The sequence below is a fragment of the Macaca thibetana genome, chromosome 1 (assembly GCF_024542745.1).
Source record: "Macaca thibetana thibetana isolate TM-01 chromosome 1, ASM2454274v1, whole genome shotgun sequence".
Lineage (NCBI taxonomy): Eukaryota > Metazoa > Chordata > Mammalia > Primates > Cercopithecidae > Macaca > Macaca thibetana.
Genome location: NC_065578.1, coordinates 213,265,478 through 213,293,331, shown reverse-complemented (window position 1 = coordinate 213,293,331; position 27,854 = coordinate 213,265,478). Strand labels below are relative to the sequence as shown.

The following is a 27,854-nucleotide window of genomic DNA, read 5'->3' as shown; positions in this document are numbered from 1 at the left end:
AAGAGGTTGAGGAGGGTAAATGGATCTTGAGACCAAAAAGTTTGAGAACCACTACTATAGAGTTATAGCACAGAAGTCAAAAGACTCTGAGTTTAATTTTACCCTATAATATTTTGCCCTTGAGACTCTTTATACTAGTCTTTATTTTAAAAATCACTACTTTTTTGCCAATTGCAGAAAACATGATTTTCCCAATATATGTTAGTTGCTAAAGCAAAGTTCTAGTGCCTCAGTCATTTGCTCCTTTTAGTAATGTAATATAGGTGATTCACATAACAGAATATTTAAATCCATATTCTGATTTATTATTTTATTAAGGAAATGCTTCAGAAACTGAACATGACACTTAGCAATTCACTCTTACCTTTACTATATCTGGATTATTGGCTAGTCTTAGGACTTTGCATGCTTTTGCCAATCCAATCCCACGCAGTGATGAAAGGTAGTCACAGCCTGAAAGAATACACATGTAACGAAACTTCTCTTCTGTGAATATATCCCCAAGTTGTCTGCACATTCCTAGCCGAGCTTGATCAATTTCAAGTCCATTTCCAAACTGGTCCATCTTTAAAATCACCTTCAAAAGGAAGGGAAATTGTTAATACCTAGAAGGGCCACTTTTATTTGTCATTATCTAAGCCACTGCAATAATTTTAAGAAATCTTTCTTGTTCTTCACCATAACACTGAAAGAGAGGAGACACAGATAGACAGGCTGATGACTACAAAGTTTACAAATAAATTATGCTGAAGCACAGGATATGACTAGACAAGGCTATACAGCCAGGACTCAACTGTCACAATTCTGGTATGAAGAAAGCTCTTTTTGCATCTCTTTATTTCCTGCTTATGTTACAGGGTTGACATGATGATCAAACAGTAATGCATACAAAAAACATTTTCTCTTTCTCTGTCACTTGTACCTTTTCAGTAATCTTTTTCCTTATTGTTGAAACAGTACATGTTTATTGTAGAAAATTTGGAAAACATAGAAATTCGGGAAGAAAACAAGTCATCCATATTCCCTCATTCATCACTGTAGCCTAGCATTAATTAACCTTTTGATAGACACCCTTCTAGTCATAAATACAGGCATTAACAAAAATGAGAACATCCTGTAGTTTTGTATCTTAATTCTCCCTTAAAGTTTTCCATGAAATAGTTTTATACATAATTCTAAATAACTGCATCGCAACCCATTAGTACATACGTTAGTATACCTAACCTAATCAAGAAATATAAAGCATATGTTGTTATTATTAAAAAATAAAACTGATAGGTCCACATTCTACTAAAGAATTTGCATAAAACAATAACAAACCCCTCCAACCTTAAGGGCTTACTTTGAAAAAGTATCCAGAGTACACAAACATCAAGCAGCAAAACCCTTCTTTTCATTTTAAATAATTATTAACATTATAAAAATAGATGTCAGTTGCAAATATTCTATTAAAATAATTTATTTTATAAAACTTTGTAAGTTTTATCAATTATAATAATTTCCTGGACAGGAAAAACTTCAGCTTCTTGATTTACACTACCTCTATCTACATAAAAAAGTAATACATAGTAGTCAGAGTTGAGTACCTTTTTACAGCCAAAAGCTAGGAGATCCGAGTCCTCTGTAATTATGGCTTGTACAATTCCCGCTTTGTTAAGATAGGCCAACTGCGCATCAGCTTCATAGGGAGCCACGAGGCAATCTACGCCCTGAGACCGGGCAGCCTGGAAGAGAATCAAAGTGAATCTCTAGCACGGCATTTGGAAAGTACTAAACAACTTCCTGTTTCAAACCCACTTTATGACTAGCCTCAGCACACACATGCTAATATTACTTTGAGAAATCATTTCCTTTGAAGTAGAGTTTTTCTACTATAAGTTTCAGTATATGTTGAACTAATTATATAGCCACTAAGACATTTTTTAAAACTCAATTTATAGAATTTGGAGAAAAGAAATACTGCTACACAGCCAGAGGAAAAAAGAATCCTACAAGTTACACAAGTAATTATGTTATTTTTTGGAGCTAGGTTCTGGCTCTGTCACCCAGGCTGGAGTGCAGTAGTGCCAGCCAGCAGGGCACACTGCAGCTTTGACCTCCTGGGCTTCCCACCTCAGCCTCCCGAGTAGGTGGGACTACAGGTGCATGCCACCATGCCCAGCTAATTTTTTTGTATTTTTTGTGGAGACAAGGTTTTGCCATGTTGTCTAGGCTGGTCTCAAACTCCTGGACACAAGTGATCCACTCGCTTCAGTTTCCCAAAGTGTTGGCATTGTAAGAGTTAAGCCATTGTGCCTGGTCCAATTATTTTATATTATAGAAAGCTTCCATCTTAAGAATGGCTATGTTCCAAAAATATACATTTGTTTGGAGTTTTGAATATATGTTCCCCATAAAAATAACAGGTTGTCCTGTCAGGCTAGGAAAATCAGTGTACTGACATAGTATTGATAAAATTATAGACCATATTCAGCAATGTCTTAGGGGAAAATATATACACGTATGTGTATATGTATACACATATGTGTATATGTATACACACAAATACAACTCTCCTCTAATAATATATCTTACATATATATTATAGACTATAGCACTATTTAAACCAATGCATTATGAAAAAATACTTTTAAAATAACCTTGCTAAGAAAAACAGTCCCTATCATAGCCTCTGTGTCAAAATCTAACCAGTTGGAACTGGAACTTCCATGTTCTAAATTATGGGAAAATGGTTCCCAAGGCCTGAAGAGAGGCTTTGGGAAGTTTAAAAAAAAAAAAAAAAAGGGAAGAAAAAAAGAGGAGGAAAGAGGTATCAAGATCCTGCTGCTATCAATTTTGGTGACAATTTGCAATTTGCTATTTTTCTCATTTTTTTTTCTTTTTTTGTCCAGCAATAGTCCTACTCTCATCCTTTTACACCACTATTTATGTCCAATCAGGGTTTCTCCTCTACTTCCACACACGATGCAGCCTCTCTTCTCCCGACTACACAGAGCACACATTTCCCTATACATCACACTCTCTCTCTCTTGCATCCCACCCTTTCCTTCTAGCTTCACCCATACAGAAAGAGCCAGAGACTCAAATGACAAAGCCAAAATCGGAACTGTAGTGCCTATTTTAGCTCAGGAACTGGATGTCAGAACTGTAAGCTAGGAAAAGCTGACTCCACCTTTATCATCATACCTTTAACAGGCCGGGCACGGTGGCTCACCCTTGTAATCCGAGCACTTTGGGAGGCCGAGGTGGGCGGATCACCTGAGGTTGGGAGTTCGAGACCAGCGTGACCAACATGGTGAAACCCGTCTCTACTAAAAATACAAAATTAGCCAGGCATGATGGCGCATGCCTGTAACCCCAGCTACTTGGGAGGCTGAGGCAGGAGAATCGCTTGAACCCAGGAGGTGGAGGTTGCAGTGAACCGAGATCGTGCCATCGCGCTCCAGCCTGGGCAACAAGAGTGAAACTCCGCCTCAAAACAAACAAACGAACAATAAAACCACAACACCTTTACCAAGTAGGCTCTAAAAAGGGGAAAGTGAGGGCTGGGACTGTGGGGACCCTGACACTAAGATGTACAGGAATAAGGAAAGAAGCTGCTACAAGGAGGAGGCAAAAGGGAACAGAAGTCTGTAGGGTGCCTGGGGCAACAAAGCTAAATCACAGATCTGTCATTCAGGAGTGCCAGTTACAGTAAGTGTTGAAGACTATAGGAGAGTTGGGTGAGACCGACGCCTCCAGGAATTTGTTCCTTCCATCTCTTTATTTTTTTATTTTAAATAGAGACAGGGTCTCATCATGTTGCCCAGGATGGTCTCAAACTCCTGAGCTCAAATGATCCTCCTGCCTCAGCGTCCCAAAGTGCTGGGATTACAGGTGTGAGCCACCGTGTCTGGCCCTGTTCCTTCCACTGCTATGGAACAATATGACTAAAGAGAAAGCCTTACTTATGCCTTAGGATTTCTCCTCGGAAATTGTTGAAGTCTTCTCTAACTAATGATGCTGTTCCCGTCTTCTTCTGACATCTGCCCTTTACTTGAAGTTAGGCCTAGAACAATTTTCCACCCTTGATTTTCTTCCTCTCCCATTAATAAACAAGTTGTAACTAGCTTTGGTGAACCTGCCCATCTGCCCCTTTGCCTTCATTTTCCAGTGGCTTACTTTAATTACTTTGTGGGCCATGGCATGGGTGATATTGACAGACCGGGTGAAACACTCTCGGGCTTCCGAGACTTTCCCCTCACGAAGAAGCTGCTTTCCCTTAAGAAGATTGGCTTGTCGTCTTCTGCAAGGGAAGAACATTTTTAAAATATAAAACATTTAAGACGCTGACTCAAGAAACTGTAACAAAACTATAATTCAAGAAGCTTTCCTAGAATTGAAAAAAGTTTTTGACTCATTAGAAAGTACACACCAGGTCCTTGAGAACATTAACCCAGATGCTCTGGGCTTCTAAGGCAAAAAGAACAAGTGATTTAGAATGACCATATGCACACACACACACAAGATTACCATTACACTTTTCCACAGCAATTCTTTATGTCAAAGAAAATATAGTAACTAAGATACTTTTAAACAAAAGTGATAATAATGTAGCAGATACATAACATTTAAGGGAACCTGTTCACATACTAGGCTATAAAATAAGCCTCAACAAATTAAAATTTTATTTATTAATTTTTTTTTAGGCCAGGCACAGTGGCTCATGCCTATAATTCCAGCACTTTGGGAGGCCAAGGCGGATAGATCACTTGAGGCCAGGAGTTTGAGACCAGTCTGGCCAACATGGCAAAACCCCATCTCTACTAAAAATACAAAAATTAGCCGGGCATGGTGGCACGCGCCTGTAGTCCCAGCTACTCGGGAGGCTGAGGCACAAGAATTTCTTGAATCTGGGAGGCGGAGGTCCCAGCGAGCCGAGATTGCAGCACTGCACTCTAGACTGGGCAACAGAGTGAGACTGTCAAAAAATAAAAAAAAAAAGAAAATTTTTAGTGACTGGGTCTCACTATGTTGCCCAGGCTGGAGTACAGTGGCTATTCACAGAGATGATCATAGAGCACTAAAGTGTTGAACTCCTGGGCTCAAGTGATCCTCTTGCCCCAACCTCCTGAGTACCTAGGACAACAGGCGCAAGCCACTGAGCCTGGCTTAAAATTTTAAAAATTGTTACCATATAGACTACAGTGTCTGACCTTAGTGCAATTAAGTTAGAGATTAAGTAGAGAATTAACTTACTCTCTTCTAGATCTCTCTACTTCCTTTTTAGAAGGTAAAGTACATCCATCAAATACGAGAATAGGCTTGATCCCATGAGATAGTAACATATTTACAAATTTCATACAAAATCCTACATACCTATGGAAAAAAAGAAAAATACATTTCAGTGCTTCGTCTTTCTTAAGGTAATATTTCTGCTCTATTTTAAGCCAGATGAGAAAACGATGAAAAGAGGTTTTTTATTTTGTTATTTTAAGCAAATGTTTTCATAGGAATTGGAACTCTAACTTACTAGACTTGGATTCAAATCCTGCCTTGGATACTTATGAGCCAAGTGATGTCTGGTGAACTACTTGATCCTCCAAGCCTTGGTTTCCTTACCTGTGAATTAAAAAGCTTTGATATCCCTTCTAATTCTCACATCTTTGGTTTCAAATCTGGTCTTTTCCCCTCATTTTTTTTATGTTAAAAAATGTCAAATCTATTGAAAAGTTGAAAGAATAGTACAGTAAACACTGGATTCTTCCAACAATACCATATCATGGCTAAGTAATTTAATAGTGACATAATACTATTTAATACTGTTTATATTATAATTGGTACAATTGTCTCAATAATGTTTCTTATATTCAGTGGTGTCCTGGTAAATGTTTAACAACCTGTTCTTGGGGAAGAGGTGCCTGATTTCCCTGAGATAAATATTCCTCAATGGCAGATAAGCTACCTAGGTGAACTCAATGAATGCTGAGCTGAGATGACATGGTGTATAAAGAGCCCATATGAGTTGGCTCCAGGACACCACTGCTACTATTTTTTCCAAATCCAGGATCCAATCGAGGGTCAGGTATTATATTAGGTATTGTGACAAAAACAACTGCATTTACAACTTCTATCATTTTATAAAGAAAAGGACATTTTAGCTCAAAAACAGGAAGGGGAAAACAATCTTTAAAGGTAATCTTTTTGCATAACACAAACTTAGCAGCTAAAATAAAATAAGAGATGACCTTTTAAATCCTATATATTCATCTTGATGAAAGACTCACTACATTGTTATCCTTATTTTTTCTATTTGTTGTAGATCAGTGACAGTGAACTTGCATTGGCATGGAACAATGACTGGGACCTGCTGATCCTAAAGCAAAATTTAGAAGAAAGCAAATAAGAAATAATAATGAAATTTATAACACATTTTTTTTTTGCTAACCAGGATTAGCAGTATGTTTTCTGTACCCAAGAATGTGGGAGTCAGAAATCATCATGGATTTCAAAGCATTTGTTAAAACATTTATCTTAGGATAAGAATTGGGCCAGGCATGGTGGCTCATGCCTGTAATCTCAGCACTTTGGGAGGCCAAAGCAGGTGGATCACTTGAGGTCAGGAGTTCGAGACCTGCCTGGCCAACATGGTGAAACCCTGTCTCTACTAAAAATACAAAAATTAGCCTGGCGTGGTGGTGCGCGTCTGTAATTCCAGCTACTTGGGAGGTTGAGACAGGAGAATTGCTTGAACCTGGGAGGCGGAGGTTGCAGTGAACCGAGATTGTGCCACTGCACTCCAGCCTGGGCAACAGAAATTGCATCTCAAAAAAATAAATAAATAAGTAAATAAAATAAAGGAGATATGAATAGTCTTTGTCCATCAGTGTCTTGATACTCCAGCTTATTATAAAGAAAGAAAACTAGGCCTATTATCACAGAAGGAAGTCATCCCTGATTTGGGAATATTCTAAAACATACAACTTTCACTTCCTGATAAGTTCTGGCATTGAGTGAAAACAATCCGCTTCTGGGGGAAAAAAAGGCACTGTAGGTCTCATTCTTAATTGTCAAAGAATTAATATAAGGTCTAGACTTACCTATCAGTAGGTTCACCTTTGGCTAGTTTTTCAGCACAAGCAATAGCTCCTTTGTGAAGCCAGCAATATGTATCCACAGCTACTACCTGCCCTTTATACTTCCTCACATGGATGGGTTCAGAAGCTTCTTTGATAAATTGTAGCAATCCGTGTATACCCATGGTGCCAAATTAACTACCTGATATGAAAAGACACAGGGAGAACAGTAATATTTAAAGAAAAATACATTTATCAAAACATTTTAGACAAATAAAGAGAAAGCTTGGAGTCCAAGGCAGAAATTGTTCAGAAATTCAAGAATCACTGCTCTTTAGTACTTTAGCTGGGCTCCTCCCTGTCAAACAATTTCCCTAGGGTAGAATTTACATTAATCACTAATACTACCTCTAATGCCACTTGACATTTGCTTAATGTTTGTTTATTCTTTCCAAAGTGCTTTGGCACTTTCAATCCTAACACATGCTTCAAGGAGCCGGGCACAAACAAAACCATGCGTGCGATGGCATCACATTGCCTCTACAAAGGGCATTAATTATAAGGGTCAACATGCAAATTCAAATAGGAGCAGAAACTAAAAACAGTTTGTAGGAAGGTAAGCATTTCAACCAAAAAACAAAGGAAAAATTCAAAAAGGATTACAGAAATGATCCTGTACTTGTTTAGAACTGAAATTCACTGCTATTAGAACGCATTATTCTAAGCACGAACATTCTGGTAATAAACAGTGGTGGTGTCTAGGGGCAACTCCATCAGTCTCTCTGAAAGCTACCCCAAAGAATTGTGAAACTGCGTCTGCTATGCAAACACAGCTTCAAGACAAATGCTTTAACTTTCCACCCCTTTCCATTCCAGGCCCCTAAACCCTCTCTATAGAGATTCTGGAACTGTCACAGCCCTTTCTGAAGAAACGACCTCCCTCCCACAACTCTACAATAAAAAGTTAGTAATGGGCACTGAGCAGTTGCTTAGCATTTCATAATACAAATCTCTCCTACCAAACGTTAAGTTTGGCAGGAAGGGAAGAAAGAAAGTACAGGATCAGGAGTCAGCTTTGCCCTGTTGACACCTTATCAGAGCTCTAAAGGCTCTAGTCCAGTTCTCAAATTTCAGAGGTTCTTAGACTCTCAACTCCACTCTGTGACTGGGATTCACTAGTTCTGCTGTGAATGAATTTTTTTTTTCTTTTTTTTGAGACGGAGTCTCGCACTGTCGCCCAGGCTGGAGTGCAGTGGTGTGATCTCGGCTCACTGAAAGCTCCTCATCCCGGGTTCACGCCATTCTCCTGCCTCAGCCTCCCGATAAGCCGGGACTACAGGCGCCCACCACCACGCCCGGCTAATTTTTATATTTTTAGCAGAGACGGGGTTTCACCGTGTTAGTCAGGATGATCTCGATCTCCTGACCTCGTGATCCGCCCGCCTCGGCCTCCCAAAGTGCTGGGATTACAGGCTTGAGCCACCGCGCCCAGCCGGTGAATAAATTTTAAACAAAGCAGTTAATCTGGATGCAGGGGTCCTCAAGCCACAGTTTCAGAAAAAGTCTCTTACCTCTCAGATGCTATCTAAAGAGAGTTTTCTCTCACTCCGAGGAAAACGGATATAATAGTTCATGAAATTTACATAACTTTCTTCGGGGCCAGGCAAATATCCTCGAATAAGTATTTCTTCTTTAGCGTAGTAAGAATGGCTGCGTGCAACAGTAAGAATGACGGAGTACATATCTCAAAGAGATCGCATGTGGCACTCGCGGTAATAACAGCCCCATCTTCACTTTATCCCTCGGTCTCGCGGAGATGTGCAGGCGTGGCCCCCAAGCCCATTCCAGACGACACGTTTCCTTAGGTCTGCACAACATTATAGGAAAATGTACTTGTCAACATTTAAAGGTGCAGAGACTGCATGTAAAACCCGGACTGCCAGCTTCTGCGGGAAAATGAGAGAAGTCTGGCAACCCCGGCGCCTGCTCCAGCCCGGAATCATCTGCTCTCTCTCCCTCCATTCACTGAGTTGCAGACCTCTCGTAGCCAGACGTCCCCTCGGAACAAAACAACACACACTCCGCTCAGGCTAAGGGCTCTGCTGTCGGGATGGGAAGATCACACCAGACTCTCTCCTTCCCCTCCTGGAAGACCCCGAATCCCGAGAGGAGGGTCGGAGGTGACGCGCAGGTCGACCCCCAAGGGAACCCACCCATTAGCCTCCGCACAGCCCGCTCCTCTCACCTTCCAAGAAGGGACTCTCCTCCTCCCCTTGAACGGAGCCGATTGGGGTTGGAGAAACCCGCCCCGACGCCCCTAACTCACTGTAGCCGGAGCACTCACGGCCAGCGACACAGAACACGGGGAACCTGGCTACACTGCGCGCGAAAGGCTGACCTTTCAATTTGCGCGCGTTGCTTGCGGCCCCGCCCAGCGGATGTGACGCCAACGCGTACCCTGCAACCCGGCTCCGCCTCCTGCGGCTTCCAACAGATAGCGTCGCGTCCTGAGCCCTCCGTCTCGCTGGGCAGACAGCGGCCCACTGGCCTACGACTCCAGCTTCTGCTGCCGGCCCGAACCCCTGCGGCTTCTTGAGGGACCGAGTGGCACTGGCGCTGCTGGCCGATGGTGAGCAACGCCCCGGAAGTTGGGAGTCTTTACGCCCGTCGGGGCTGCTGGGTGTTGTAGTTCTCTCCTGGGTACAGCCCCGGTTCGGGAGGCTGACGTTGATAGAGCGCCGTCGCGCGTTTGTGTTGAGGTTTTTCAAACCTGGAAAAGTTGCTCAGTCCCCCTTGGCGTCAAGAGTCCCATCCTAATTCCTTCATTCTCTTCAAAACGCCCGGTCGCCTCTGTACAAATCGCAATTGAATTCAGTTCACGCTGGGCTCTTTTCCCCATTGCAGTAGTAGTAGTGATTAAAATCTGTCCCTACCATTTTACCTAGAACACAGCCTCGTTTATTTTTGACATAAGTCGGGGGAAAATTAACTATATAACAAGACCTTGAAAATGGGCCTTAGAGACAAAGACTTTAAAGGCATTTTTGGACTTTCATGGTCACTTGTGGCTAGGTTTCCAGTCCTCATAATACCCCAGACCTCGTCGCTGCCCTCTTAGGAATATTGTGATTTAAAAAATTGGAAGAAACCTGAGGCCAGACCACAAAGTAATGTTCCGGGCTCAGAGATCAATAGGAGTGATAATTCAGACTCAATTCAAGGAATTGAAGGGGAAGAAGTGAGCACATTGTTAAAAAATGCTCCCCATTTGATTACCTTCTTTACATCTTTCTCTCTTCTTTTAAAGTCTTTTCATGATCAATGTAACATCTATCATGCCAATTTTTAAGGCATCTATGATGCCTTAAATTTATTACTAAAATTGTTGAAAAGGTGCCACGTTTGGGAAATGTGTTTGGAAGAGTAGTGTTGCTTCCTCCCTGGTTCTGGTCTTTAGAGCTGGGACTAGGAGAGATGAGAAAAGTTATCTTCCCTCCCTCTTCCAAAGGCTGTGGTAGACTCACCCTAAACTAGCTTGGAGTGGACTCTTGGGGAAAGTGGGGGACAGTTTCAAACTGCAGTAGATTAAAGAGGAACTTCAATGTGGGCAGCGTGTGTTTGTAGAAAAGCCTTCTTATTTATAATCATTGGACTAACCAGCTGTAGTAACTGCTTCAGTATCTAGAATCCAGCCATGAATATGTCACACATGGGGGTCTTAGGAAGGAACCCCAGAATCAAAAAGGTGTCCATTCTAGTGTCACTGAATCTGTCATAAAACTAACATGAGAGTTTGCTGCACTGTGAACGGCTCTTGTATTTACTATGAATTTGACTCCCAAGGTTTCAAACTGGATTCTTGGCTGCAGTGTTCAAAGACTAAAATTGAAAAAGAAACACTAGTTACAATACGTTTCACTAACAGAATATTTTTACTCTTTGGGAGGACAAAACCATTTGCATCAATGTGTGCAGTAATTTACTACTGCCTTAAGTGTGCCTGTCAGTTCCAGGTGGCATGGGGGACATAAAGAGATGACTTGTGTCTCCAAGGAACTGAAGGTCTAGTTCTGTAGACAAAACACATGTTTATCAGACAGTTAAGTCACAAGTCGTGATGGCATGTTATTAAATGCTGAAATAAATGGTGTATCCCATACGTTTCCAGCTTAAGACTCAGTTCCAATGTTACCAGTTTCCAAATGTCTTCCCTAAGGTGGATATTTGTTTGATATGCACACGCAGTCTGTGATGGCTCTTTTGCCCTGACGCTTCTCATACTCTCACTGTGTTTGAATTGCCTTTGCCCTTCAATAGCCCGAAAACCTTTTGAGGTAGGGTTGCCAGATTTAGCAAATAATAATGTAGGACACCCAGAAATTTGAATTTCAGATGAACAGCAGATAAATATTTAATATATCTAATGCAATATTTGAGACATATACTACAAGAAGTCCCCGTTTATCTGAAACTTAAATTTTTCTGGGCATTCTGTTATTTTATCTGGCAACCTTACTTCGAGGGCAGGGATTATGTCTATGAATTTTCACATCCCAGTAGCATTAGTGTTGATTTTAAACATTTCAAATGTATGGAGTAATACATGAGTGTCCTAGGTATGGCGCTATTATTATGGGTTTTCTGGGCTGCTCTTACTTTTTTTTTTTTTTAAATGTCAATTAGTATTTCTTTGATTGTGAGTTATTCTGTTATTTATGGACCTCATATATATTTTTTCTTTTTATTATTATTATACTTTTTTTTTTTTTTTTTTTTTTTTTGAGACGGAGTCTCGCTCTGTCGCCCAAGCTGGAGTGCAGTGGCCGGATCTCAGCTCACTGCAAGCTCCGCCGCCCGAGTTTACACCATTCTCCTGCCTCAGCTTCCCGAGTAGCTGGGACTACAGGCGCCTGCCACCTCGCCCGGCTAGTTTTTTGTATTTTTTAGTAGAGACGGGGTTTCACCATGTTAGCCAGGATGGTCTCGATCTCCTGACCTCGTGATCCGCCCGTCTCGGCCTCCCAAAGTGCTGGGATTACAGGCTTGAGCCACCGCGCCCGGCCCTTTTTATTATTATTATACTTTAAGTTCTAGGGTACATGTGCACAACGTACAGGTTTGTTACATATGTATAAATGTGCCATGTTGGTGTGCTGCACCCATTAACTCGTCATTTACATTAGGTATATCTCCTAATGCTATCCCTCCCACCTCCCCCTCCCCACAATAGGCCCCGGTGTGTGATGTTCCCTGCCCTGTGTCCAAGTGATCTCATTGTTCAATTCCCACCTGTGAGTGAGAACATGTGGTGTTTGGTTTTCTGTTCTTGCAGTAGTTTGCTGAGAATGATGGTTTCCAGCTGCATCCATGTCCCTACAAAGGACATGAGCTCATCCTTTTTTTATGGCTGCATAGTATTCCGTGGTGTATATGTGCCACATTTTCTTAATTCAGTCTGTCATTGATGGACATTTGGGTTGATTCCAAGTCTTTGCTATTGTGAAGAGTGCCTCAGTAAACATACGTGTGCATGTGTCTTTATCGCAGCATGATTTATAATCCTTTGGGTATATACCCAGTAATGGGATGGCTGGGTCAAATGGTATTTCTAGTTCTAGATCCTTGAGGAATCGCCACACTGTCTTCCACAATGGTCGAACTAGTTTACAGTCCCACCAACAGTGTAAAAGTGTTCCTATTTCTCCACATCCTCTCCAGCACCTGTTGTTTCCTGACTTTTTAATGATTGCCATTCTAACTGGTGTGAGATGGTATCTCATTGTGGTTTTGATTTGCATTTCTCTGATGGCGAGTGATGATGAGCATTTTTTCATGTGTCTGTTGGCTGTATGAATGTCTTCTTTTGAGAAGTGTCTGTTCATATCCTTTGCCCACTTTTTGATGGGGTTGTTTGTTTTTTTCTTGTAAATTTGTTTGAGTTCTTTGTAGGTTCTGGATATTAGCCCTTTGTCAGATGAGTAGATTGCAAAAATTTTTCCCATTCTGTAGGTTGCCTGTTCACTCCGATGGTAGTTTCTTTTGCTGTGCAGAAGCTCTTTAGTTTAATTAAATCCCATTTGTCAATTTTGCTGCTCTTTTCTTTATTTTTTAAATTTTTTTTTTTTTAGACAGAGTTTTGCTCTTGTTGCCCAGGCTGGAGTATGATGGTGTGATCTCAGCTCACTGCAACCTCCGCCTCCTGGGTTCAAGTGATTCTCCTGCCTCAGTCTCCCGAGTAGCTGGGATTACAGGCATGTGCCACTACGCCTGGCTAATTTTGTATTTTAAGTAGAGACGGGGTTTTTCCATGTTGGTCAGGCTGGTCTCGAACTCCTGACCTCAGGTGATCTGCCCACCTCGGCCTCCCGGAGTGCTGGGATTACAGGTGTGAGCCAGCATGCCCCGCCAGCTCTTATGTTTAAATACTGTATCTTGTTGGAATATCAGGTTGCCTGATTTTTAATTTGGAAAATATCGTCTCCATTGTTATAGGTCAGTGTTTTCTAAAGTATGGAACATAGACAATGAGTTGGGGCCTAGTGACAGTTGCAGGTGCCCTCTCATGGCCTCCTGCCTTTGCCTGATTTCAGGCAGGGTTGCTAGAACCACAGCTGAGCAGCACCTTCCCCACCACAGACAGACAGACAGACACACACACACACACACACACACACACACACACACACACACACGCATACACCAGTTATTTCTAAAACCGGACATAGGAGTGGGGGTTCTTTTTAGTCAGCAGCATGAGGAGGCTTTTTCTAAAGCTCAACTTCCCTCCAAATCAGGGACATGGGAACAGGGGACAACCTCAAGTGCTGGGCAAGTCAGCATCCTCTTGTCACCTCACGTGTGACTAGGTTTTTCTTTTGCTCCTCTGTTGAAATGAATATGGATAGGTGTTCAAAACAGTATGTATGCAGTGCAAAGGTTCAGATGATGAAGGAACTGTGCACAGTGCTGGTGACTGTTACATAAACATAGAACAGAATATCCTTTTTTTTTTGACTGATCATCAACAGCTCTGTTTTTCTGTTTAAGTAACTTATTTTTAGGCACTCATTTTTGTAGCTCAGTTTGATTGATTTTGATTTGCATTCAATTATGTTTATTTTTTTAATTATTTCAATCGAATGACTCTTGTGTGCATTGTATTTTTACAGTTATTTCTATTATGGCAGGTGACACAATGTTAACATGAAATTTGCTTTTTCAGTAAATTTAAGTTGAAAACCTTTAAGTAAACAATGGAACAGGTGTTTTGCAACAGTGGTAAATATGAGTAAGTGAACCTTCCGAAACAGTCATTTCTCCCATCTTTAAAATAGTCCTTCAGCTTTCACCTCATTTGTCTGCTCCCATTACAGTAAAACTTTTTGAAAAAAATGCCTGTACTTGCTATCTCAAATTCCTCCATTTACTATTATAAATAGTAATATTATATTACTATTACATTATATTATATATGTAAAACAGACATATGGAAGGCATAACTCCTAAGCAAATTATCACAAAATGAACATATATTACCTCCTAAGCAAATTATCACAAAATGAACATATATTACCTCCACTCGGTCCCTCCCAGAAGACACTTTGTAGCTCATTTCTAATCACATATCTCTGTCCTAACTACTAATCTGCCTTATTACTGCAAGTGTTGCCTTGTTTGTGAAATTTATGTAAAAGAAATGATGCAGTTTTTATCCTTCAGCATTTGGCTTCTTTTACTCAACATCATGTTTGTGAGATTCATCTGTATTATCGAGAGCACCTACAGTTTGTTTTTTGTTTGCATTTCAATGTGGAATTCCATTATATAAGTACATTATAATTTATTCATTCTACTATTGATAGATATCGGAGTGGTTTCAAGATTCTATTACTACTGCTTCTATGAACATTCTTGTAACTTCATGTGCATGTGACTTCCACTCCCACTCTTCTTGCTCTTGCCCACTCTAGCCATCCAGCCTGTGTGCCATTCCTTGAATATGCCAGGTACACTCCCACCTCTAGGGCTTTGCATACACTGTTCCTTCTTCCTAGAATGCTCTTCCAACAGATAGCCCCATAGCTTGGTCCTTTACTTCTCTCAGTCATACAGATAGGTTTCTTCTCAGTGAGATAATCTCCAATTATGCTATTTAGAATTGCAATTCCTATCTCTACTTTAGGATACCTAATTTTCCTTTCCCTGATTTATTTTTCTCCATGATACATACCATAATTGGACAAATTACATGTTCTAGTTATCTGTTTATCGAGCACCTCTCACCTCACTATAATGAAAGCTCTATAAGGGCAGGAATTTTTGCCTATCTTCTATAACATTGTCTGGCACATAGTAAACTCCAGTAAACTCTGGTTGAATCGACAAATGAATATTGAAATTTGCTAACAGCCTGGATCTAAAATAGACACTGATGTTTTTAGAACTTAGACGTTTGGGCAATATAGCTATTTTCAAAGCTGTTTTACAGTGAAATTAAATAACTCCAAAGTTATCAGGATGAGTATTATTGGAATAATCTAGGATGGAGAATGCGGAAAGAATAAATGATGAGTATTATTGGAGTAATCTAGAACGGAGAATGCGGAAAGAATAAATGCCGTCCTCATTCCCTACTGCAGAGGGAAAATGATTTTAAATAGCCTCTGTTTTTGTCCTTCACCACAATAAACTACGAAAAGCGTTTACGCAGAATGACACTTCTAAAAAATATTATCTCTGGCTCCAAAAATATACATTTTAGGGAAACTGGCATAGGTCTTTGGCAAAGCTCTCTTGGAGGTGATTGATATATTAGCATTGACATTATATATCTGTCTAAATAATAAGTGTTACTATTAGAGTCTTGAATTATAATATTTAGGGAACAATTAGTATTTTTCAGGTTAGTTGTATATGTTTACATCCTTAATTTGTTTACCACTCATAACAATACTATGAGGATGGCACGTTTGTTATCCCCATTTTACAAGTGAGACAATTGAAGTACAAAGGGATCTGAACCCTATGTAGTTTGGCTGTAGAATCTGTGCTTTTAACTTACTTTTGGATGGTTAGCATATGCATTTATCTGTGGAGAGATAGATATTATGTTAACATTTTCAAAGTTACCAGTTGACTAAATTCCCTTTGGATGATTCGGGAAAAAGAGAGAAAAGGAACAACTTTTTTTAGAATCTACTGTGTTTTGCATGTGCTACCTCATGTAATCCTCATAATAGCTCTGGAAGATAACTATTGCTGCCCTCATTTACAGAAAAAAAAACGGAAGCAGAGAGAAGCAGGTAATAGTGTCATAGACCTAAAGCTTTTATGTGATGTGATTCAAATGTGATTCAGGCTGGTGTCTGTCTGACTCCAAATGGCTGTATTCCTCACTATGACACATAGTGGGAAGAATGTACCCGGTGAATAGCGAAGAACCAGAGAGGAGGAGGAATACATAGTTCCAGCTGGTAGCAGGCTGTCATGGAGTTGTGGAATCAAAAAGACAATAGGCACAATCCTAACTGAGAATGTTTGGATCCAACAATACATTTTTCTGACCTTGGCCTTCAAAACTACTCCCAGGTGAGCTCAAGGTTAATGAGCGGGAGAGGGCCTCTGCAATCACGGCCAGGCTAATTCTTCATTCTTGTATGAGATCTTCAATAAATCATACATCCTGGGCCCAGTGGTTCAGACTGAGGAAGCTCCTCTTCTTACTGTTGGAGCCGCACTTGCCTCTCACGATTTTCAGTGTTACCACGACTTTCTCATGGCCCAAGTGAATTCGTTTATCTTCATGCTTCAACTTTTTGCTTTTGTTTTTAAAAAAAATTAAAAATACAAAACATTCAGAGAATACTATCCAATTTCTTGGTGAACTTGGGACTGAGTCATAGGTGTGAAATGGATATTGCTCTTTTGACTTTAATGACAAAGTGTGACTTGCAATGGGATATCAGAATAATAGTTCCAAAGTGGTAAGCTGCTGAAGGACACCCACTCACTAGGTAGCAAAAAGGGACATTTCTATTGAAAACTCAGTGAAATATAATCTGGAACAATGAAACAGACATCAATACATCAACACAGTGAGAAAAACAACCAGCAACAGAATGCTTAGTGAGGAGAAATACAAGACGGAGAGGCTCAGCTAAACAAAGGCGTCACATTGATTATAAAGCTAAGAGTGGTCCTTGTGTGGTAAGTGCCAGATTCTGCATGAAGCAGCTGGTCTCAGAATCAAAGAGTAATGAATTTCTGTCCACTTATTGGTCTTTCAGCCTCCGGGGGACTTACTCAGCCAGCAGTTCTATTTTCAGAAGCAGAGGAAAAACACATGCTTTAATTCCATAATTTAAAATCTAATAAGTATTTTTAACAAACATCTGTGGCCAGTTTTTCCATTGTTCTTTTGTATCTCTATATATACATCTATCAGTATATCTCCATAGATAGCTTCCATTATCCCTTATATACCAGCTCAGTTAAGAGCTTAATCTCTAGCCTACCTTGCTTGAATTCAAATCTGGGCTGTGTAATGTATTAGCTGTTAATTTGCTGACTTTAGAAAAAGTTCCCCATCTCTTCATTTGATTGGGGTGACCTCGGAGCATAATGCAACCTCTGAAACAACTTAAACCAAGACCGCACTAATCTAAGTGAGCCATTGCACATTGGCCCAATAATTTGATCAACAGAATAAAACGAAAATAAATAAGTTATTTTCCATTTTCCTTCTTTGAAAACTGGGAGGAACAATAGACCTAATTGAACTGCTTCATAAGATCGTGGAGATTAAATGAGATAATCTATTTAAATTGTATAGAGTCTAGTGTCTGGGTTGTGACACTCAATAGTGAAGTGAGAAAAAAACTCCAAAACGTAGTCATGGACAGCAATGTATAGTTTGTCAAGAGCTTTCACATGCATTTCCATTTGGTCGTCAGAAGACGAGGCCTGGATCATTCAGTGGCTCACCTAATATCACAGAACAAGTGGTAGAGTCAGAACCTTTTATCTAAAGGAGATATTTTCATCCTTAGATTAATGTCCTTTTCACAATCTCATACTACTTTCCTTTAAAATGAAATTGCTGTTCTTTTTTGTAATTGATTTGGCCAACTTCATTTGTAATGGAAGAATCAAAATTAGAGCCCGGGTCTGGTCCTGCAGTGTCTCGTCCTGAACCTCTGGTCTCCCTCAGGAATGACTCAGAAGGAACGGAACTGATTAAATTAAAATTTTGCTCATGCATGTTATCATTCATTTCTGAAAACTTGCTGGGATTTTAAAGAACTTTTAGTTACCTAAGGGAAGGAAATTAAATTTTACTGGGCAGAAGTCTTGGTGGCCAATGACAGAAACCCACCTCAACTTGGTTTTTGTATAAAGGGAATGCATTCCCTCTGTTATAGGCTATATAACAAACGCAGTACCTCAGAATGTGACCTTATTTGGAGATAGGGTCTTTGCAGAGGTAATCAAGTTAAAATAAGGTCATTATTGGAGGGTTGGGGGTGAGGAGCTAATCCAATCTGACTGATGTTTCTATGAGAAGGAAAAATTTGGGTAAAGATACACATGGAGGGAAGCTGTGAGATAACACAGGGAGAAGACAACCATTTACAAGCTGGGGAGAGAAGCCTTGAACAGATCCTTTCCTCACAGCCCTCAGGAGAAGCAAACCCTGCACCTTGATCTGGAACTTCTAGCCTCCAGAACTATGAAGCAATACATTCTGATTGTTTACGCCAATCAATTTGTGGTTGTTAGCAGCCCTAACAAACAAATACACTCTCTTGTTCCTGAAAAGTTCAGGACTAACTCAAGAATTTAGGCTCGGATGGACTTGAGGGATCAAACGATATTATCAGGACTGGCGACTCTTCATGTCTTTTTCTTCTGTGCTGGTTTTGCCATATCTCATCAATTTAAAAATGCATGTTTTCCTTTTCTTTTTCACATGTCTGAAATCAAAATGCAATGTACAATTTCTTCTTACATTTCTTTATTGTTAGTAGTGTAGAAAATAATGGTTTATCTTGTAATTAACGGCATCTTAGGAAACCTTAGAGTGCTCTCAGGCAGGCTATTTATGGGGGCAAATTTGCAGCTCAAAGCTTAATATCTAAGTTACTCAGTGACTCCAGAGAACCTTTTCCCAATTGTTTCAGCAGAAGGCCCTGAGCAAATGTTCAGTGGACGTAAGTGACCTGGCTTTGCACACACTCAACCCTGGAAAGCAGGTTTGGGGGAGGGGCAGGTAGACGTCAGCACACTGAAACCACATGGCCCTTATAAGAATGGTCAAAAGGGGATTTCCCAAAAGAAAACAAAGTGCTTTTACCAGGAGAGGAAGGGCTGAATGCCCAGAAGACCTGTGTCACCACAAGTACCTGCCTGTGCCAAGGGCTGCCACAGGACTCTTGCTTGATTCTCATGACAACTCTGTGAAGCAGGAGGTATTGTCAGATCCACTTCATTCATCAGGAAACTGAGGCTCGAAGAGCCACAGACCTATAGGCAGAGCTGAATATTGCCAAATGGTTACAGAGTGCTTGCAATGTGCAAGACGCCCCCTGAGGTCTACAAATACAAGGATGATACTGTCCTTGTGCCTGAGGAGCTCAGCCTAGAGGGGAGATAGACCCAAAGCACCAAACAGCTTACTATGAAATAAAAGGGAACCACAACAGAAATGGGAACATAGTGCTGTGAAAACGATTAAGTCTGCTTCGGCAGGAGGGGAGACCCAGTATGGAAGCGGGCGTTGGAAAAGGTTTTCTTCACACGCTGAAAACACCTTTCTTACACTTGTGGCAAATTCCAACAGCAGAGCACTGGGAAACAGTGATCTTGTTAAACCTTGCAAAGGGCCCGGTACATGGATAGTGTTTATCAGACAGCTACAGAGTGAGTGATTACAAGGATTAAGTAGGTCTTACTCAATGAAACTAAAAGTCACTGGACGTGATCTTGCTTTACAGGTCCTGGGCCTCCAGCTTTGTGGACAGTCAGGATATCTAAGGGTGCCATTTTGCTCCAGATTTGCAAACAGAGGGACTCATAGCTCTCAAGTTCCCGCTGTCTTTTCCTCTGAACTTTGAGCAACATTCTTCTGCTTGTTTGAGCTGTTTCATTATGAATCATCTCCCTATATTAATAAACATTTGTTTTCTAAACATTGGTTTCATGTAACTTTAAAAAAATCTTACCAGGTTGTGATAGAGCTCACTTTTACTCTGCTTTGTTTTCATAAACTAAAAAAAATGTAATTTTATAAAATATGTAAGTTTTCATAAATCTTTGTGTCTCAGTCTATAAGAAAGTGATATGTATTTTTAATTTCTATTCTGTTGATTTTTTTTTCTTTTTTAAAATGAAACTAGAAGCAAATCTCATTTATTCTACTAATTTTTTATGATCAAGTTTTATCACAAGACAAGGACGGGTAGCTGACTTATTCTCACACTGATGCCCTCTGGTCTCCCTTGCTGTGTTCCCTCCCCTAGTTTCTGGAATCTCCCTTTTCCATCTAAGATATGCTCAGTGTGTATATATATATGTGTGTGTGTGTGTGTGTGTGTATATATATATAGAGAGAGAGAGAGAGAGAGAGAGAAAGAGAGAGAGAGAGAGAAGAGAGAGAGAGAGAGAGAGAGAGAGAGAGAGAGAGAGTCAAAAATTTAAAAGGATGGCGTACTGGCTGTGTTGACCAGGTTAGTACCGAACTCCTGGCCTCAAGTGATCCTCCCATCTCGGCCTCCCAAAGTGCTGGGATTATAGACCTGAGCCACCACGCCTGGCCTCCACTACTGTTTTATGAGTACCTTTATGATGTCCAGTATCCTTGTTGGTAGGACCTTTGTCCACTACGGCTGATAAACCCAATTACTCTTCCAAAATGAAAATTTGAGCTCATTGAGAGTTGTTTAGGAATTGTATTCCTTTTCTACACATACCACCTATAGCTGGTCTCTCTAGGCTGAGATATTTCTGCTCACTGGAGACCAGGTCATCAGTTACAGAGGCTTGGGTCAAGAAATGTCTTAGTCACAGTGAACCCACTACATTCCACTGTGTATCTGTCTTCCTTAAGCATGAACTTAGATTTTTCATATCAAAATTCCTGTAAGGCAGTGTGAAATTCTGTAAATTCTTTTTGGCAAAAGCATTTCTGGGCTTGCGTAGCTCAGATATAAGTCCCTTAATCTCATTGCCATTTTATCTTTATAAGCCGATCTTCAATAACTCTGCAACTATTATAATGACTTTTCAAACCTTCAGGTAACCTTCAGGTGTCTGTAACTCATACTGGTGAAATGCCACTATACAGCTTCCTAGAAATGATCAGAACTACCTAGAAATCTTGTTTGGGGTAGAAATTGTAGTTATATATAAAGCACCTTTATTCTTGAAAAGGGCACTGGCTCTATTCATCAAAAAATCCTCAGTTTAGGTGACCTTTTGAGAGTGAACATGAGCAGAACGCAGACCATCTGCGGCTTAGGTTTTGCTGGCACGTTGCAGCCCCATTGAAAGATCTGGCTGTTGCAGTGGGAGTCCTCATGGACCACGGGTCCTGCCCACCTTTCTTTTGTCCTGTGTATTTTGTAAAGGGCTGGCTCCTACTGATGCTAGGACTTACTTTGTCACTCTTAGGTAGTATCTGTGCTTAGACTAAATGTCACATCCTTCTTTCTCGAATTACCCACTTATTGCAAGTTAAGATACCTCCATGCCTCCTAAATCAATGTGTATCTTCTAATTATAATAGAAACACATATTTTTTGGTAGTGACCACAGGAAAATACAGAAATATATCGAGAAGAAAACAAAAATCTCCAGTAATACTACTGTTATATCCAGAAATAACTACCATTAACATCTTCTGTGTTTCCTGGCACTGTTGCTTTTAATGCCTGTGTGTGTATGCATATTTAAAAAATAAACTTGGCTTTATAATAGATATAAATAAAATGTTGCGTGTTTTCTCATATGTCAGTACTTCATGAGTGTTTTCCTGTGCAGTACATTTTCTTTGAACATGTCCTATTATATATTCCTTCATTATGAATGAATCATAATGATTTAACTCTGCACCTATCATTGGGTGTTTGGCTTGTATTTATCTTTTATTGTTAGTGGTGGGCATATTTATATCTTTATTTTCTTATCCAATAATCTACTTAGGACTAATTCCTTGAAGAGGAATTGCAGAGTTAAAAGCTTTGTTTTTATCTTAATGTTCTTGATATATACTGACAGATTGCCCTCCAGGAAGGGATTGTCAATTTAAATACCAGCTCTTACGCCTGCTTCTTTGAAAATTCTCCCCAAAATGAACGATATTTTTACTAATTTTATTTCTCTATATGATGGGTGAAAATGTTATTCACTCTTCTTTTCCGTTTTATTTCTTTGGATAATAAGAAATTAAACATTGACTTTCATGTGTTTTTTTCTTATTTACATATATTTTGTATGTTAATTCTTTCTATTCTGTTCATTTTTTTTTCCTACTAGATTCTTAAGGCTTTTCCTTCTTTTCATTTTTGTTAGACCTCAGCTACAGAGGATTGAGTTAAATGATACTCCTCTTTTCATGGAAATTATTAGCATCATTCCCTTTTATCCTGATTCCTGATTCCCATTTTCCTCTCCCTCTGCCCCACAGACACACATATGCAAGCTTCCTAGTGTGTTCAATGACTACTCTTTCAGTTATATGAATTCTTATTAAATGTGTGTTATTGTAAACATGCGTTTTCAATTTATATAAATCAAATGGTACTGTGTATTACATTTAATTCTACTTCTTATTTTCATTTAGTGCTCAATAGCCACATGTGGTTAGTGGCGACTATATTGGACTGTGTAGATTTGGAACATTTTCTTTATTGTAGAAAGCTCCATTGGAGAAAACTATTCTAGATATGAGATGCAGATCAATTGTAGACCTTGAGATGTCTTCTCCTGTTCTGTCATGTGTCTGCTAAATTTGCCCATTGTTCCTCTATTGTATAGAAGTCTCCAAGTTTGAGGTAAATACATTTATTGTTACCCTTATGATTTGTGCTTTGCAAATTTTGTTTAAGAAGTCTTTTCCAACCCTAGATCACCAGTATATTCTGTTATGTTACCTTCCATTAATTTTTATAGTTTCTAACCTTTTACATTTAGATTTTCAGTCTGTTGAAGTTCACCTTTGTTATTTGGTGTTAGGTAGAAATCTAGTTTTATTTTTTCCATACATGAATAAGTTTCACCAGCATTGTCTGTTTTAAAATCTATGTCTTTTCTCCATTGATTAGTGGTGCTATTTTTATTACATATAAGTTCCCATGAGTGTATGGATCTGTTTCTGAACTCTGTCTTCTGTTTCATTGGTCTAGTTATTTGTTCTTCAAAATTCATACTTTTTATTATTGACATTGTTCTATGTCTTAGTATCTGACAGGACACATCCTGTTTTTATACTCTTCTTTTTAAAGGGTTGACCTATTTGTGGACATTTATTCTTCCAGGTAAATTTTAGAATACATTTATTTTAGTTTATCTAAAAGAAAACTGGAAGTTTGAATGAGATTGAATTCTATTTAGGCGAATTAAGTCTAACTCGAAAAACTTTGACATCTTGGATAATTAAATCAGCCTGTTTTAAACCATATATTTATATACTCATCTGTGTCCTTTATTGGCATTTAGAAGCTTCCCCCACCCCAGAGATGTTGTATATTCTGGTTCGGTTAGTCCCCATATATTTTATTGTTTTATTTCTGTAGATTGTATCTCCTTTTAAAGTTTTCTAGTTGATTATTGCTGCTACAGAGAAATGCTATGACTTTTGTAAGTTGGTCTTATAAGTGGAAACCATGCGAAAGCTTATCCATTCTTATAGTTTGTTGATCTGTAAAAGCTCTTAATATATTAAAAGTATTTTGCTATCTGTAGGTCATATTTATTAGAAGTATTTTCCAGTTTGTTATTTGACTTAGAATTTTATTTATGATGTATTTTTACACTTCTAAGTTTTAAATTTATCAGGTAGCAAATTCTGTTAATGCTATTCTGTCATTGTATCTATGAATTTATGCTATTTGGCAAAAGGAAGTGTATTTTCCTTTTTTTTTTCTTCAGTAGTAGCAACCTGTTTTATTGTTTCCCCCAAATACAGAGTTCTTCACGGAATGCTCAAGTAGACAGAAAGTGTGTGTTGCACTTTTGATCCACTAGAGGCCAACACTTGCTTGAAAGAAACTGGCATGCCTTCCTAAATCTCATATTTTTTTGCTCTCTGAATGGGAAGAAAGTGGCTGAAATAAAGCCTTACAGAAAATAACTAATTTCTATTTAAATTAGATGTCTAGAAATGATATAGAAAGAAGAATCTGCACAAAAAGGAAAGGCTATTTTCAAAGGCAACAAGTTATATAAAGAGGATTCAAAGCTGTTTTTAGTGGGAAAGAAAATGAAAGCAGAAAATCCAAATAAAACAGTTTCAAATGTTTTAAAAATTTAACTTAGAAGAAAGAGAAAACTAAAATAGAAATAAAAAAGGTCCAGCTTCTACTCAAAATACACATTTAGTGTCATTAAATAAGAAGTAGGTGACAAGAAGCTGGGCGCAGTGGCTCATGCCTGTAATCCCAACACTTTGGGAGGCCAAGGCAGATGGATCACGAGGTCAAGAGATTGAGACCATCCTGGCCAACATGGTGAAACCCTGTCTCTACTAAAAATACAAACACTTAGCCAGGCGTGGTGGTGGGCGCCTGTAGTCCCAGCTACTTGGGAGGCTGAGGCAGGAGAATCACTTGAACCTGGGAGGCAGAGGCTGCAGTGAGCCGAGATTGCACCGCTGCACTCCAGCCTGGGTGACAGAGCGAGATTCCATTAAAAAAAAAAAAAGTAGGTGACAAGAAACAGCAAACAATAATGGCTTTTTCTCCCTTTTCCTCTATGCTCTGAAAAACCAGGAGATAGGGCTAACCTGCCTCCCATTCTGTAGGGTTCCTGCACAGATAACTGGGTGGAAAACAATCCCCAAACTGAAAAAAATCCATTGTTTTAATTCCAATGAGGTGATCTGTAGGAAATAACCCTGTATAAGAACCAAGCTGGCTTACAAGCAGACACTGAAAAGTGATTCCTCTCTGAGGCTTATTCTTAAAATCATGTTTATCACTCAAAAGCAGACACATCTGCAGAGGGAGGGATGAAGAGAAGCAGGGAAAGAAGGAAGGAGGGAAAGAGGAAGGGCGGACCAGTACCAAGAATGGAATTCTCTTATCTATGAAAACATAAAGAACTGTGAAAAACAGTTCTTTCCATATAGACAGAGGTGCTTATAATTTAGACCTGGAAAAAAATGATCAAGCTCAAATGATAGCCCACACGCAACACACTCTAAAAAGCAAGGTACTATTATTATGATTACAAAGGTGCATCTGCCAGCAGGGATCTTGGCTTCTGGGTGCCCTTTCATAAGTAGGGCAGCTACGTCATATCAAATATGAAAGCCGATGCTATAAAAAGAAGTTATTTTTACATCAATCGAAATAAATGCATAAAAGATTTACGTTTGTATTGAAGACAAGGTACAATTTTTAAAAATCAAATGGAAACTCATCTCAGACACGCCAAGTTATATTATAAAGAACTTCCAAATGAATATGTTTTCTGCTGGCTTTTGATTTAATACCTATAAAAACTGAGTACGTACAAGAGGAAGGTCACATTTACAAGGATGGACTAAAAAATACCATATGTTATTTCACAAAGTTTAGTTATTTAACTTTTAATGAATTTATGTTCATTTATAAGAAGTATGTGCACAAGATAGAAAATGCACACACAACGAAGGGGTTTCATTGGAAAGCACTCTGCTCTCCTAAACCCATTCCCATTCCCTGATCTACCAGTGTCACCATCCACAGTTAACTGTCATTGCCACTTTCTTGCCATCGGTATGTCTGATTTTTTTTTTTTTACAAAAATGCTAATATGCCATACAAATTGTTCCACATCTTGCCTAAAGATGCCACAACCATCACCAATAAGCACTTAACATGACATGATTTGCTCTTCAACTCAGGTCAGTTAGGTCAGAAGGAGGTATGCTTTATTCTAAGTTACAAAGTATTCCACCAGATGAAGGTATCGTAGTTGATTTGTCTAGTCTCCTACTGAAAGATGTTTAGATTATTTTCAGTCCTTGGCTATAAAAACAATAATCCAGTGATTTTCTGTGAACTTCTATTTTCTTTGTGGAAATATGATTTAGGAATGGAAACCTAGAAGAGAAATTGATGGGTCAAAGGTATGAGCGTTTGTTTGTTTGTTTTTGTTTGTTTTGTTTGTTTTTGTTTTTTTGTAGTCAGCTATTTAATTAGGTTCTTAAGGCATTTAGAACGCCAATTTGTGAGGATAAATTCCATTCGTCAGAGCAAACACAGGTCGCAGGTGGCCCTGGAGCTAAGGAATAGCTTTGATTTTTCGTAAAATGTGTGAGTCCGCAGCTTTCTGTTCGATCTTGCACTGCCCTGTAATCTTCTATTTCTCTTTCTGTGTCGAAGATCTCACCTTCCTGGTCTGGGCTTCCGCAGCTGCTTCTTGAAGTAAGCATCAGTAAGATGTTCGGGGACTTTTACGTTGCTGATACCCATTTTGGTTGAGGTGGCAATGACAAATTTCTGGTGTTTTCTTCATAGAGGAACTCGATTGAGGGCCAGAGGTCCAGTCACAAGTAACAAGCCACTAGCCAGCTGCCTCAGGAAAACCACCGCCTTGCCCCAGCGGCCTCCAGTGAGGAGGGTCAGAATGGTCCTGGGGCAGTGCTGGCTCGCAGCTTTCTCACGTGCTGACTGAAGGGTTTGTTGCCGTGGCTCAGCAGCTTTCCAGGCACATCTTTAGTGGGATGATATCTAGGCATTTTGTGAAGTTTAACCACCCGGGTACCACCGTTCTTGTCACCACCAACCGGTTTTGTAACAGTTGCAAGAACCTTCTCCTCCTTTTTCTTTTCAACCTTGGATTTAGCGGCTGAGTACTTCCTCTTCTACATGGTCTTTCTGGAATACACAGCAGGTCGGGAATACCTGCCAGTTCCTCTGACAAGGACAGGATTGCACTGCAATGGGGCTTCCCCTTCTTAGGCTTTTTAGCCTTGAGGTGACCCTTTTCCACCTTGCCACCAGCATCAGCCTTCTTGGCTTCGGGTTTCTTCTCTTGGGTATCTGGCTTTCAACTTTTTCACCTGCCATCTTGCAAGATGGGAAAGAGAGTTTTTTTGTTTTTGTTTTTGTTTTTGTTTTCATGAAACGGAGTTTTGCTCTTGTTGCCCAGGCTGGAGTGCAATGGCACGATATTGGCTCATTGCAACCTCTCCCTCCAAGTGATTCTCCTGCCTCAGCCTCCTGAGTAACTGGGATTACAGGTGCCCACCACCATGCCCAGCTAATTTTTGTATTTTCTGTAGAGATGGGGTTTCACCATCTTGGCCAGGCTGGTCTTGAACTCCCGACCTCAGGTGACCTGCCTGCCTTGGCCTCCCAAAGTGCTGGGATTACAGGCATGAGGCACCGCACCTGGTCTGGCATGAACATTTTAATGTGTACAGATACTGCCAAAATGGCCCTTCCCTGGGATAGGACCAGTCTGTTTTCCCAAGGGGAATGCCTTTCCCACCACATTCTCCGCAAGATTGCTTTTAATCAAATATTTTGTTCTTTTCCAATCTGATGGGAGAAAAAAAAAAAAGAATCTTGTGGTTTTAATTTGCATTTCTCCTAT

The 27,854-nt window shown here is 39.8% G+C and overlaps 1 protein-coding gene, 1 long non-coding RNA gene and 1 pseudogene across 2 annotated transcripts in view; 1 reads left to right on the top strand and 2 right to left on the bottom strand.

Moving 5' to 3' along the window:
* EXO1 (exonuclease 1) overlaps positions 1-9,467 on the bottom strand; it is a 41,750-nt gene extending 32,283 nt beyond the window's left edge. The window contains exons 1-7 of the mRNA XM_050771101.1: positions 9,301-9,467; positions 8,627-8,922; positions 7,080-7,257; positions 5,239-5,358; positions 4,162-4,285; positions 1,587-1,724; positions 365-577 (exon numbers count right to left, since the gene is read on the bottom strand). Of these exons, the coding sequence (XP_050627058.1) occupies positions 365-577; positions 1,587-1,724; positions 4,162-4,285; positions 5,239-5,358; positions 7,080-7,240 (756 nt within the window). The 5' untranslated portion in view covers positions 7,241-7,257; positions 8,627-8,922; positions 9,301-9,467. The remainder of the gene's footprint in view (positions 1-364; positions 578-1,586; positions 1,725-4,161; positions 4,286-5,238; positions 5,359-7,079; positions 7,258-8,626; positions 8,923-9,300) is intronic.
* Positions 9,468-9,539: 72 nt separating this feature from the next.
* Positions 9,540-27,854, top strand: part of LOC126943011 (uncharacterized) — a 189,330-nt gene continuing 171,015 nt past the window's right edge. Inside the window, exon 1 of the long non-coding RNA XR_007721679.1 lies at positions 9,540-9,684. This is a non-coding gene — a long non-coding RNA (uncharacterized LOC126943011). The remainder of the gene's footprint in view (positions 9,685-27,854) is intronic.
* Positions 26,469-27,325, bottom strand: LOC126942976 (60S ribosomal protein L6-like; annotated as a pseudogene).